This window comes from Corvus moneduloides, chromosome 13 (assembly GCF_009650955.1).
Source record: "Corvus moneduloides isolate bCorMon1 chromosome 13, bCorMon1.pri, whole genome shotgun sequence".
NCBI lineage: Eukaryota > Metazoa > Chordata > Aves > Passeriformes > Corvidae > Corvus > Corvus moneduloides.
Genome location: NC_045488.1, coordinates 14,972,160 through 14,985,819, shown reverse-complemented (window position 1 = coordinate 14,985,819; position 13,660 = coordinate 14,972,160). Strand labels below are relative to the sequence as shown.

Genomic DNA, 13,660 nt, shown 5'->3' with positions numbered 1-13,660 from the left:
TTTGCATGCTGACATCATGGACCTCTAAAGCATTAGTGCACAGCAATTCTAGCGAATATCACTTCATTGGCAGTACATGTCAAGAAGAGACAAAACAATGCACCAGAAAAAGGAATGACTAGAAACGAATGGAAAAGTGGAAAAAAAAATACTGCATTGCTATAACATTCTGCAAAATTATTCCTTGGATTTTAACTCCTATGCAAGTGGAAGTACACTGGAGATTTTCAGCTTTGCTCCAGCTGCAGGTTAACTGAACCTAGCTGCGTGTATGTTCAGTGAAAGCACACTAGCACCAGCTGCCTCCAGCACTGGAATTGTACATATTGGAGATAACTGCAGTGCTCTGATTTCCAAGACAAGCTCCTTTGTCCACAAGGGATGATTTTAGCAGGAAAGGCTTAAATCCAAATTCCTTTAAAAGTACACTTTTCAAGGTGTTGATTTCAGTAATTTCTCAAGTCCAACCAAAGAGTTACAAAACTAAAAATGAAAAAAGGTAACTTAGACATAAAATTCATTATCTGAGCTCCTTATAGAAGTTTTCAAAGTCTCCCTTTTGGTCATTCCCAGGAAACGTCAGCACTGACTCAAAGGGAAAAAGGGAACAGTTTCTCTGCATCTACACATTATAGGGGTGGTCAGTGTTTGTAGTGCTATGAGACATGTACAAAATTGGTCCTACAGTCAGCAACCGTGAGATCCATTCATACACCTCTGAGCTGTCACACAGCCTCCCAAGGTAGCTCACACACAAGTGAGGAGGATGACTCCCAGTGCTCCTTCAGGCAGGGCAGTCCCAAAATGCACCTGCATCCCAACATGACCTTCAGAAGCCCTAGCATCAGTGCAGCACTTGAACAGCTTGAGAGCCATATGCAGCTAAAGAATCAAAGGTTAGTCACATCTTACCTATTATTAGAAATAGATTGTAAGGTCCTTGAGAGCAAACACTTAATGTTTGCACAATGTCTAGTACAACAAAAACCCTGTCGACGAATTGGGCTCAGAACTGCTACTGCTATCTGGGATAGCTTGTACAAAGCCAGGGTTTGTTTCAGTGTAATAAAGATTAAAATATGGATGTAATGGAACATTAATACAACAAGCTCAATCTGCAAGGTAGTAGGTATTCCACACATGCCTCCAACAGCTGATGATTCTATTCTTTATCTTTTCTCCCTTTTTCTGCAACATAGTCTAGGAGTTCTGCAACATTTCTGGGTTGAAAATAACCATTTACCAATATTCAACATAAAATACAGGGTTGGTTTTTTTTATACATATCACTAAAACTGAGTTTTTCAAGGGCTAATATCTGCCACAGCACAGCATGATGATACCCCTTCAAGTTCTACTGAAGAAGAACTGAAGGGCAATAAAACAGATTTTACTTAGTCTGGGTGAACAGGTGCTCATCTGACTAAGTGGTGCTACTAATACATGGAGAGGATAAAGAAAAGAAAAAGGGTGCAAAAAGTTGAAAACAGATACACGTTTTAAGGGAGTTGCTGTGCTATCACTCTGTGGCTTAACATAATTTCATCACTTTATCTTCTCACTTGCTGCCTTAGCAAAATGGTAAAAAGAAGCATCACTTACAAACCCCAGTATCATCCACTTAAGACAGCAGAGGTATCACTAAGAAATAAAGCTGACATTTTTTCAGCAGTCCTGCAGACTCCCACCACTTGTAATCAGGAAGAACTTAGACCTTCTGGAAGTGTGTTGTAAGCTTAATACAGGTGAGCCAGGTACAGGATGTAAATACAGGTATGCAATGCACCAGCTGGGAATTGTGTGCTTTGACAGTCTCACACAAATCATAGAATGGCTTGGTTTGGAAGCGACCTTAAAGGTCATCTAGTTCCAATGCCTCACAGCGGGCAGGGATGCCATCCACTAGATCAGGTTGCCCAGGACCCCATCCAGCCTGGCCTTGAACGCTTCCAGAGCAGGGACATCCGAATACCTGAGGCTTGCAGTTGGTCACAGCAGCAGCAGGCCACTGGATAATGAGGTTTCACAGACAAGGACCTCTCTTGCACTCTTAGGTAGATGACCCATATTCAGAGCCACAGGTACAACCAAAAGCCATTAATATCGCAAACTTCATGTTTTACTAACTGCAGTAAACAACAGACTTTGCAGCATCACCCTCAGACAACCCTCTGAAGGCACCCCGGGTAGTTCCTCCCTGGCCTCTGCTGAAATTTTACACATGCAAAAGGTTCTTCACTGGTTATTCCCTCCCTTGCAAAGAATAAACCTATTTTTTAATGAGCCTCCCAGTTTAATGCAGCTCCCACAACTCACCCCCAGCTTCAGGTGAAGTCATAGTAAAGTAGTACATATAGCATTTTTGTGTATTGAATTTTTGTATGGGCGTATTGCATTGAAATGCAGAACTTTCCCACAGGGGACACATTTATTCACGTGAAGAAAAGAAAGCATAAGTTATTTTTTATGTCTTTCTGCTGTTAGGATTTGTCCTCGGTAAGAATTTGCTGAGTGAAACCTTTAAACAAAAGGTTTACAAAGAAGATTAGTTTAGGATGCATGTAGACATTAGTTATTTTAAAGTGAAACCCAACAATTTTCAGTATTACTAATGGATCTCATTCTCATTACATGATGAATGAAACCAACAGTTCACTGGATGCTGACATTACTTTGTCAGCATGTAAGTTATCTGCATATTTAAATATGAAAATTTTAATCTTTGCTGTGCATAAAATGAATATACTACAGCATAAAATAGTTGTAAAGAGAACATTTTTAAAAGCTCCTTTGTGCTTTAACTTTTATTTCTAATTTTTTTCTGTCTGCCAGTGTTTGAGTGTTTTTACTAGATGAAGACTCTTAACATGGAAAATGTTCAGTTCTGAGGGCAGTCTTGAAAGACTTAGGCACACTAATTTATTCAATTACTTCTTTAGATCTATTTTTAATCACAATTTTAGAACAAAACCACAACTCTACAGCATCAAGAAATATTTCAGTGTGATTCTAAATTATGTAGCAGCAAGAAAATCCATATTTTTAACTCTGATTTGTGTGCTTAGCTATGCAAACCTGTATCATCCTTTAACATGAGACCTCAGAAAAAGTGAACTTCCTTTCCTGATCCTAATTACCAATACTTAGCTATTAATGTATGAATTAATATATATACATACTATACACATTTGTATGCTACAAATACAGACCAGCCCATTGTTATCTGTCTCAAATGTCTTTGCAAAGGTCCTATGGCAAGCAAGAAATTCTTTTTATCATTGGCTATAATCTCTTTTTCTTTGAAGGCTCCAAGAGTAGAGATAGATTTAGATAAAATTTCTTAATAGGACCACACAGATGAAGACCCATAAAGCAGAAGGAAATTTTGCTCCCCAAGGGAATTTCTAACCTTCAACAGAGCAATGATTACAGTGGTATCAGTGCTGTGACAACAGTTAGCACATACACACCAAAGGCAGCTGGAAATGAGGCAGCACAGCCTGAGCATAGCTCCTTCACACATTCCCCAGCCAGGGCACCCAGCCGTGCAGGACTGGCTGTATTCAGAAGTATCTGGGCACCATACAACATACTACATCCCAAACCCTCACTAGTAAGTTCATTACTTCCTTGAACAGAAAACAACAAGCTCTTTGTCCCAAAGATAACACTATGAGACTTCGCAATTAGAAACAAAGCTGTCCTGAGGAAAAAAATACAAGTTATGCTATTGGCATCATCTGAAAAACAACCCCCCTGAAAGACAACACACTCAAACCACTGTTATGCCTTAAAGAAGTTTCCCCAATTCCCATCTGAACATTTTAGTGATATTGTTTCTAGTACTATGCAATGCCAGACAGTATCTTCACATCACTATTGATTTCTACATTTGAAAGACAGTACATATTTTTTAGCTCTTTCAAGCTCGTATTTCATAACCAATTTATAATTTAGCACATTCTTTGACATTGTTTAAGTATTTAAAAATTACATTGTTTTGACCGAATTCTCCCCAGTTAGCTGGGAGGTTGTCATGGTTCTTTGCCATGATCACATTGAAGTTTCAGAAACTATAACACAAATACACCTACCACCTAACCAAAGAGAAGAGAAAAGGTATATACTAGTACTGCCTAACTGTAGTAACATATCACCTGTGATTCCAGATTTCAAGTACTATAAGCATATACATCTCTTAGAAAAATATATTTCCTTTTCTAGCACTTTATTATTGCCATATGCAAACGAAATAGTTTTGTAGGTTTTGTAAAAAGTAACGTTTGTTTTTAAAAGTAACTTCCAAAATCGCAATATAAAAATAAAATTTGAAATTTCTCATTCACTTTTCACATTTACTCAATTTCCAGTCAATTTCTTAATCTTACACAGGCAACATTAAAATTTGACATAAAAATTTATCTCTCATGATTGCTGAAGAACAAGAATATAGTTGTACATTACTAATTATACAAGTGACACCACTGCTCTCAATATTTGGCAACGTAGCAAGGCAATTAAAATATTAAGTACAATACCTTTGCTAATCTGACGAACAGGTAAACAGAATGCAAGAAGCAAACTGCTTTATTAATAAGATTCTTTTAACTTCACAGAGGATAAATGTAAAAGGTATGGTACTTACAGTGAATTCACAGAAATCAATGCTATCAAGACTTTTGCTTCTGTGTATTCTCCCTTTTATTCTTCTTAAAGAGGGCTTTCCCTGACTTACACTACAGGTAGCACCATTGGGATTTTCGGAAGATGGAGTTACCCTGCCAAACAAAAAGAGCCACATATCAGACAAAGAATACATTCTTTTATTCGTTTATAGTAGAAAATATACAAAGGAAAACACATTCCCATGCTATACATATAAGAAATATCATTCCAAGTGACAGTTTTCAATCATTAAGTGCCAAAATAAGCCCACAAGCATGTAGAATTCTAGCTCCCATCAAGACCACACTCCTTGCAAATTTTGTCAAAAACATACTGCAGTTATCTTTTTCGTACAAAAGTGAATAGAATCAGAAAAAAGATACATTATAGAAAAATATATTTAACTTCTGAAAAATTAAAAGGAATGCTCTTCTCTATTGCTTCAGTGGCAATCCAAGTCCTGTGATACATGTTGATAACTGCCAGTTAAATCACCAGGAGCTTTTGACCTTTTCCAGTTTGAGGGCTGATGGTGCTTCAGCTACTCTAGCAATGAGTAACAACAAACAGTAATGGCATTAATAGCACCTGTTTAAGTTACAGGGGTAATATATTAAGCAACTACACCTTATAAGGCCTTTCATCATATCATAATCTACACATAGTCCTAGGGGGAGTCCATAACTAAAATATTTGGAGGAAGCAATCCATATTTCAATGAGCTTGCTGGAAACCGTTAATGAACAGAACTGCATGGGGTTAACAACTAACTAAGTGTATCAGGATTTGTGAGGGGAATATTTTAAATGCAAAATAGTCCCTAGTCAGACTGACACGTTAGAAAAAGGAAAACTGTATTCCAGCAAATACACTCAGCAAGAATTACATAAAAACATAAAAGTCTTCATGTCCAGATTTACACTTGTTTCATATTATTTCTCAACTGCAGCCATAGAAAATTTCAAAAACTAGCTTAAATGAGAAATAATATGGGGTTTTTTGCATTTCCCTAGTCTTTGGACAGCAGTTCAGTATTTCTCTCTAAAACCGTTCAGATTCCTCTCACAAAAGAGGATGGTTTTTATGTTCTTTTACTTAGAATTAATGGCTTTAGTATGGACATAAATGTTTGTGCAAAAAAGAAAGGAAGGTGGAGATTTCCAAAACATATGCATCACCAAAACAAACCAACTCCTGAAATACACAATTCCAAATACAAAATACAATAACCACATGATGAACACACTTGTTTGATTACTGAAACTTCCAGGTTTACACAATGCCATGATCAGAATAACAAGCCCATGGGACAGCCTGTTGCTACAATATCCAAACTTGAAAATTAAAGCAAATCCTTTCAAATCTCTTATTCAATTTATAAAAATAAAGCCCTTCATTTTTTGTTGAATTACTGCAACTACAAAATCGCTATTCTGTTTTCAGATGCCTGATTTTTGGGGGTTTTTACACATGCACACTGACACACACACCAACATCTTGCTGTAAGTTCTCTTGATAACACAGTAATTTGGTTAGATGTTTTTTTCCCCTTGGGTTACCTTATTGCCAGCTTTAAACTGCAAATTTCTACCTGAAAACGTAACTATAATATCCATATATCTTAATTACAATATGAAACTCCTGCTGAAACTGCACTGGATTTTTTTGTCTAATCATATATGGATTGAGTTCTGAGAACCATGCCTGCCTACTACAGCAACATATTTGCTCACACAAACTGGAATACAGAAACTTCAAGAACACCACATATTCCCTGCTGAAATGTCTTCAAGAATTACCAGGACAAATTTCCAAAGAAAGACAACTGCTCAGTCTCTATCTTATTCCACAGACAATAGCATTTATGATGACAGCATGTTTCTATTGTATGAATGTCTGTTCTATAACATTTCTGCTCAAGTACCTAACTGTGCACACACTGTGTCCATGGCAGATGCAGATGCTGGAGTGCTCAGAGAGATCCATTGTTCCCATACTGTCAGAGACTGTGTTTATTCTCTCTACAGAAGATCTTTGAAAGCTGCCTACTCCATTACTTATAATTTGGGTTAATTAATCATCAAATGCACCTCTGATGAATTAAATGCTTGGCATGTTAGACTTCCTCCTTATATTTAATAGAAAAGTTTAACAGCTGTAAGATCCACTGGGCTCGTCCTTATCTTGAATAGCATTTCAAACCATTTATTTTAGGTTCTTATCCACAAATGCACATTTCTTTAAGCAGCAAGTCTTTCAATGTTTTCTGACACTGAAAAGCCTTTCAAAAAAAAAAAAAAAAAAAGAAAAAACTACTTACATGAAAAAATCCCAAACAAGTACAAATAGCAGGGTAATCAAAGTTATACAGTTTTAACAAAGATCTATACTAGTGGTATGTTTTGAAGGCCCTTCTGCTTAGGAGAGTCGCTCTTTAAAGCCACTTGAAAAAATGAACTTGCTGCCACTGGAATCCAGCCATCACTTCATTCTGCAGAGAATAAATTATGGCTGTTACTTGTTAGCTTCTAAGATACAGAAGAGTGGTTTTTAAGTTAGATTTAACTTTCAAAATATAATTATATGAGGAGGAATATCACAATTTACCTGTTCCCTCCAATCCTATAAAATCATTAATTTCTAGATCTCTTTACAAGCAAATAAAGTATTATTTAACCAACCAAAAAAAAAAAAAAAATCCAATCAGTATCATTGATATTGGGAAGCTTTGCACTGTATGTACACCAAAGGAAAGGTCTGAGGTGAGATGTCCATGCTAACAGCATTACGGGGGTTTTTGACTCTATGGTTGATGAGGAAACTTTGGGACAAGTGCAAACCAATTAACTATCAGCTTCTCCCGTGCCTCTGCCCCTCCTACAGTTTTAGCAACGGGAAGCAGTAACAGACCTGAGACAGACTTGGATCAATTTTACCCAGGCTTTGCAGAATGCCAGATGCAGCAATGAAACTCTCAAGAATCCATTTCCAGTAGCATTCATGCAGTACTGCAACAGGAACTCCTTCAAACACTAGACACTTCCACAATGAATATACCTCAAAAGTTAAGACTATTAAGTTGCAAAATAAACCCACATGAATGCGAACTCTTGAGGAAAGATCCAAAGTGTTTTGAGATTAAGTTAAATTATTAAAAAATTTGAAAAATAGCATTTTAAAATCCTTGTCTCTTTTGAATTATGCTTTGTGTTCTCAGAGTATTCACTGTAATCACAGAGAAACAAAGTTGACTATTTTTAAATGAATACTGAAACTATAATGCAATGCTCCATGGTTCTGGCATCTGAACCTCAAGTTAAAAAAATAATTAATGACATTTACTACCTCTAATTGCCTACTTTCAACTTTTATTTGAATTTCTGAATACAAATTAATACAATATTAATAGCAAATTAGTAAGTAAATTGCTAAGTCACTGTAATACCTGCATCAGGAGTATAGAGGAATTATCACACGCTAAAGGAGAAAAATTTCTAAGAGCCCTTTTACAATATCTGCAGCCCATCAACTACTTCAAAGCAAGTACTCTTGAACAAAAGCCTAGGAATGATATGTTCAAGGAAGTCTAGAGCTTTAAAAAGTAGAATATAGCATAAGGATCTTTGAAGGTAATGAACAATTCCTGATACCTTGCTTCAAATTTGCTGTTTCTGTTCAAATAATACATTTAATATTCTGGAAACATAACACCTTTTTAATGGAGCTCATCACAGGAATCCTAAATTAAGGCACCCTATTCATTAACTTTTGAAAATTTTAGTCAAGTAAAATAGAACCATTCTGTATATCCCACCTGGAGTCTGAGGTCCTTATTTATTATCCACAATTCTTACAACGGTTTCATTGACCTTGACTGGTTCCTGATCGTATATCACATTACATAACCATGACTCTAAATTATTTCTCTAGTTTGTAAAATAAGCAAAAACCTTAAACTTTCACTATCTGTATTCCACTGACAAGCACAGTAGCCTAACATAATACTGTGCAACAGTGACTTCAAGGTGAAGTGTCATATCAAGAGCTAATGACTTAATACATATAAAATAATTAGATGGCGTGCGTATAATACAAGTCTCTTAATAAAAGCTATATTTATATTCTACTCACACATAACAACTTTCTATATTACCCAACGTTTTTGTAGTTAAATTATGTCTGAAATTACTAATGTCATCTCAATTTCTAGACACACCAGGTACATTGAAAATCTTTCAAGAACTTTGAAATGTCTTTTCTTGTTCAGTGATTAGAGTTCTGAACAATTTTATAAAAGTCAACATCAGAATGTTTAAAAAACACATCTTGAAATGAAACATTTTCTGTAATTGTTTTCCAAGTCCAGTATTAGTTCTAGAGTTAATGCAGAGTGGACAAGGCTTTGACAACAATGCAACCTCAACAAGACTTCTAACGGTGACATAATTATTACGCTTTTCATACTGCAAGTTGCCTGCCTATCCTATAAAGAAAGCATTTAGGTTCTTGTAGCAACATTGAATCCAAACTCCTCGGAAACTTCTACCTCTGGTAAGCTACACAGATCTCAGCTGAGAGATGTATAAAATTCCCATAATTATATACCTCCCATTAGAAGCCAGTCTTCCTCAGCACCGCAGAAAGTGAGGATGCAGGCTGGGCTCAGCTCAGTGTGATCACTGGCTTCTGGCTCAAACACAAGGCTGGAAAAGCTGAAATTTACTCCCACAGATCAGACTGGAAATCCTAAAATTATAGCTACTCAATATTAATATTTGTTTGAGAAAATAAAAAGCAAATTTGAAACAATGCTAGAGACACTGAGCACTCAGATGCTATGCTGAATTCTTGTGCACCTCTACAAGTATGTTGATTTTAAGAATGGTATCCTGCCTCCCGCAGGAAAAAAAAAAAAAGTATTAATTAACTTGCAACATGAATAAATCTTTACAATAGGCTAAACTGAAATTTTTATCCCCATTCCAAAAAGTATTAACTGGAATCAGTAATCAAAAATGGAAAATATCCATTCTGAGGATCTGTACTTTTCCAGAGAGTTCTGTAGACACCAAGAAGATCAATCTTTGATGTTTTCTTTCTCCTACATTAAGGTGACATTTTCCATTATTTAATTATACTAAATATGACACTACTTAGAACATAAACAAACAATGGCACTTCTCTCCCTAGGGATGGTTCTAATGATAAAACAGACATTCTTCATTATAAGCGTGGGCTTCTACAGCCAAGCCAGCCTCAATACAAAGACTCTGAGACAACAAAGCTTTCAGATCAGTGCTTAATTCCAGACATGCTGGTTACTCCTCACTGATTTCAAATAAGTTTACTCCTACGCTTGAAAATAAATGTGCCTGTGCAGTGTCTTACAAGAAGCAGCTATCATTTAACATTCAGGCTTCTATATCACACATTCTTTTAACAACAGCACCAGACAGGGGAACTGGATCCTGTCAAAATTCAAATTCTGTAGTGCACTGCATCTGCGTTCTTTTCTGTAACCTAGATTGCCTCAGACAACCATCAATCATTCTTAAAAGAATGTAAATATGGAATAGTCTCAGCCATTTCCATAATCTCCCCAATGAAAACTTATCACTAACTGAGCTTTTTGCCTTTTTTCATGATGCTGCACTCCCCTGCACCGAGGGGAGCAGCGGGGGTATTCGCCAAAGCACAAGAAGTCTTTCAAAGTAAAGGCAAATGATGAAAGAAACAGAAGGGAATATTAGTGAGAAGAACTATTAGAATGGATAGGATATCCTGGAGGGGAGTTTGTTGTTGGTTTTTCTTTTACATTTGTTTATTTATTTGCCTGCTACCTTCTCCTTGCAGCAGAGAAACGTAATAATCAGTTTGACAAGAAATTATGGTCTACCTGTAGCTCCTCTTAATAATGTAATTTAGCATTTCCCAATTGTACAAGGACTCAGGTTGCACATATTGGGATTTCAGTAAATATTTATAAAAATTTACTATTGTAAACTACTCCCAGTTCAGCTGTCAGTTTTTTCTTGATCACCTTTGCAGATGTTAGTCCCTGCTGCACTCTACCTGCACTAGCAGTGTTATGATGGTGGGTTTTGTATCCAAATACTGTCCCTCCCACAAGAGGATTAAAAACATCCTACTCATCTCGTTTAGGCTCCTACATATTAGATTACAACACTGCACACACAGAGGAAAGGGTCTGAATCAGCAGATCAGGACTCCAGCAGCTTCCTCCAGCACTGAGTCCAAAACTACTGCCCCAAGTAAACGTCATCATAAAATTATAAGCTCCACATGAAGCAAGTTTTTGTCTCCTCCACCTCCTGCCACAAGCCTGTGGCATAGCCTCCTTATCTTTGTTCAGTTGCCTGGTTTCTTAGCCACTTTATAATTATTTATTCTTAGCCCATTGTGAGACATCGGTGTTTTCATTTGTAGCTCTGCTTCCATGCATCACAGAACAGGACTTAGATTTTGGTGGGGGGGAAAGCAGGAGAAAATTGGAGTGACAGATGCTCTATAAAGAAATAAAACATTGCTGTTACCTTTTTCATTTTCTTTCAGTAGGATTCAGGTGGATTATCTCCACCAACAAAAGGATGAGTATTTTAACCCCTTTTTATTAAATTATGTCTTCACTACCACTTACAATACGGATTCGCACATCAAAGAGCTTATGAACCTCATTGGTTAAACAGAAATTTTAAAGTTTTTTTAAAAAGCAAATAAAAATAGATTAAAAAGCATCCTCTGACTATAGACAGACTTGATTTATATGTTTTCTTTAGGTATTTTTGAGATTTCCAGTGAAACAGTATTGGAATATGCTTTTAGTTTATGTATTGCAAAGATACACAAATATTGCATTGATTTGAGTAACAGCAACATATTTTCTCTCTAATGTTCAGATTTGCTTAATGCATTATTTGATACAGACTGTGCACAAATAAGAAAAAATTAAAATGACAAAGTATCTTTAAGCACTTCTCTAAGTGCATCAGAAAATAGTATTTCATCAATAAGCACAAAATCTATCCATATGGATAATGCCTAATGCTATTAAAGTTCTCAAAGAAAATGTGACTACATATCATGTCACCTAGTAATAAGAATATCCCAGAGACATACTTTCAAATGCTCAAGTAATTCACACATCTCTCTAAAATTTAAAAAAAAAAGTTTGCCTTATTTTTCTTTAACACTTTTAGCCAACTAAATCTTCACACAGCATTGCATTGCAGCAACATGGTGTCAAGCTAGAAATGTTATGAAATGCAATGCTTGTGGTATGTATTAGTGTGGAGCCACTATAATATTTTGCTGTACCTCAAAAAGCACAGAACCTCACCATGAAACAGAACAATATAGATCTGATCTAACTTCAACTGAAGACAAAGTAGGAGTTGAATCAGGTCCTTTCAGATGTACTTTTAAAGCACACAAATATATATAGCTTCCCCTCAACATGCCACCAAATAAAACACTTCCAAGAAGACACAGGAATTATTAAATAGAATAACTGTCATCATTACATTTCCAAAAATTAAACTTCCCAAAAGATGTAACACACAACTGCATCCACTGCTGCACAGAGACAGGAGTGGCATTTGGGGAGAATAAAATAGGTATGGTACACTTTATGTAACTTACATAACCAGAATCAAACCACCGAATACATTGTAAAAACCTCTGATTAAATGTAATAAAACTTATCTGCATGACAAAATATTTTTGTCTAAAACTTAATTTGATTTTTTCATTACAATCAGGATGAACAGATTCATCAAACTGTGTTCTATCTGCAAGGAATAGCAAGATCTGGAATTAATAACAGAAAGCTTACTAGTTCCACATTATGTTTCTTCAAGTGATACATTTTCTTGACACTGTCTATACTAGCTGAAACTGTGGAGAAAAGCAAAGTATAAAAAACCCCACATTCTGCAATTCATGTAAGGGCCATTTTTATTACAACTGCTGACATGAAAACATTTTTATATCTATGTTTAAATAAAATGACCTATCATGCCTTCTGTAACACTTCACTTTGCTGCCCTAGGACCAGGTAAGTACAATGAAAGAAAACTGTATGACCACTACGACCTAAATACCACTCTTAGTTTTTTACAGATAAGAAACTCTCAGTGTACAAATTTGTGACTGATACCTTCCTCTCAGAATATCTGAGATGAGAAGTTCACATATTTCCTCCTTATTTGTCCTGATGATGACACACGTCCCACTGCTCCCATCGAGCGAACAGTGGGCTCTTGCCCGCCCACGAGTGACTGGGTATTGCAGTGCCATATGCCTGTCAGTGCCCTACTCACCCACATTACACCACTATACTTTAATACATTTTTCATAACATGTTGTTGATTCATCCAGAAAAATCAGTTCAGCACACAATCAGCAAGCACAAAAGGAGTGGGAATCAGTAAGGGGAAATGCAGGGTTTAGGGAAAAATGACCGTATTTGAACAGCACTACCTCTGGCGCTCACTAATCTATCAGACCTGCGTCTCCCTGTTCGCATTTTCTCGGTACACCTGTCAGCAGCAGCAGGGGCAGGGAATTCGGACCCGGCTCTGCACAGCCCGGGGCGGGAGCACACTGCGCTACGTCGGCGGCAACACTCGGGCTGTCACGCAAGCGGTGTCCCCGCCGGAGCCGCTCCCGCGCCTCAGCCCTCGCTGCCATTGCCGCTGTGCCGGGTCCGGCAGCGCCGTCCCCGCGGGAGCGGAGCCTGCTCCAGCCGCGTCCTCCGCCGGGCCGGGCGCGGACAGCTCCGCCGGCACCAACAACGCCTCCCGGCGTTTCCACACGGCTGGCGGCGAATCCGCCGGGAACTTTGTGCCCCGGCGATGCCCGCCGGGAGCCGGAGGCCGGGTCTGGGCACGGCGCCCCTCATGTCCGCGGGGACCCCCCGCCGCCGCGCCCGCCCGTCCCGCCGCGGCCCGCGCTCGGCCCGGCCCGCAGTGCTCGC

The 13,660-nt window shown here is 37.7% G+C and overlaps 1 protein-coding gene across 11 annotated transcripts in view; it reads right to left on the bottom strand.

Annotated features, from left to right (window-relative positions):
• The window catches only part of TJP1 (tight junction protein 1), a 190,455-nt gene that overhangs the window by 145,148 nt on the left and 31,647 nt on the right, over positions 1 to 13,660 (bottom strand). For all 11 annotated transcript variants that reach the window (XM_032123465.1, XM_032123467.1, XM_032123464.1 and 8 more), the window contains one exon: positions 4,646 to 4,778. In XM_032123465.1, coding sequence (XP_031979356.1) covers positions 4,646 to 4,778 — 133 coding nt within the window. The remainder of the gene's footprint in view (positions 1 to 4,645; positions 4,779 to 13,660) is intronic.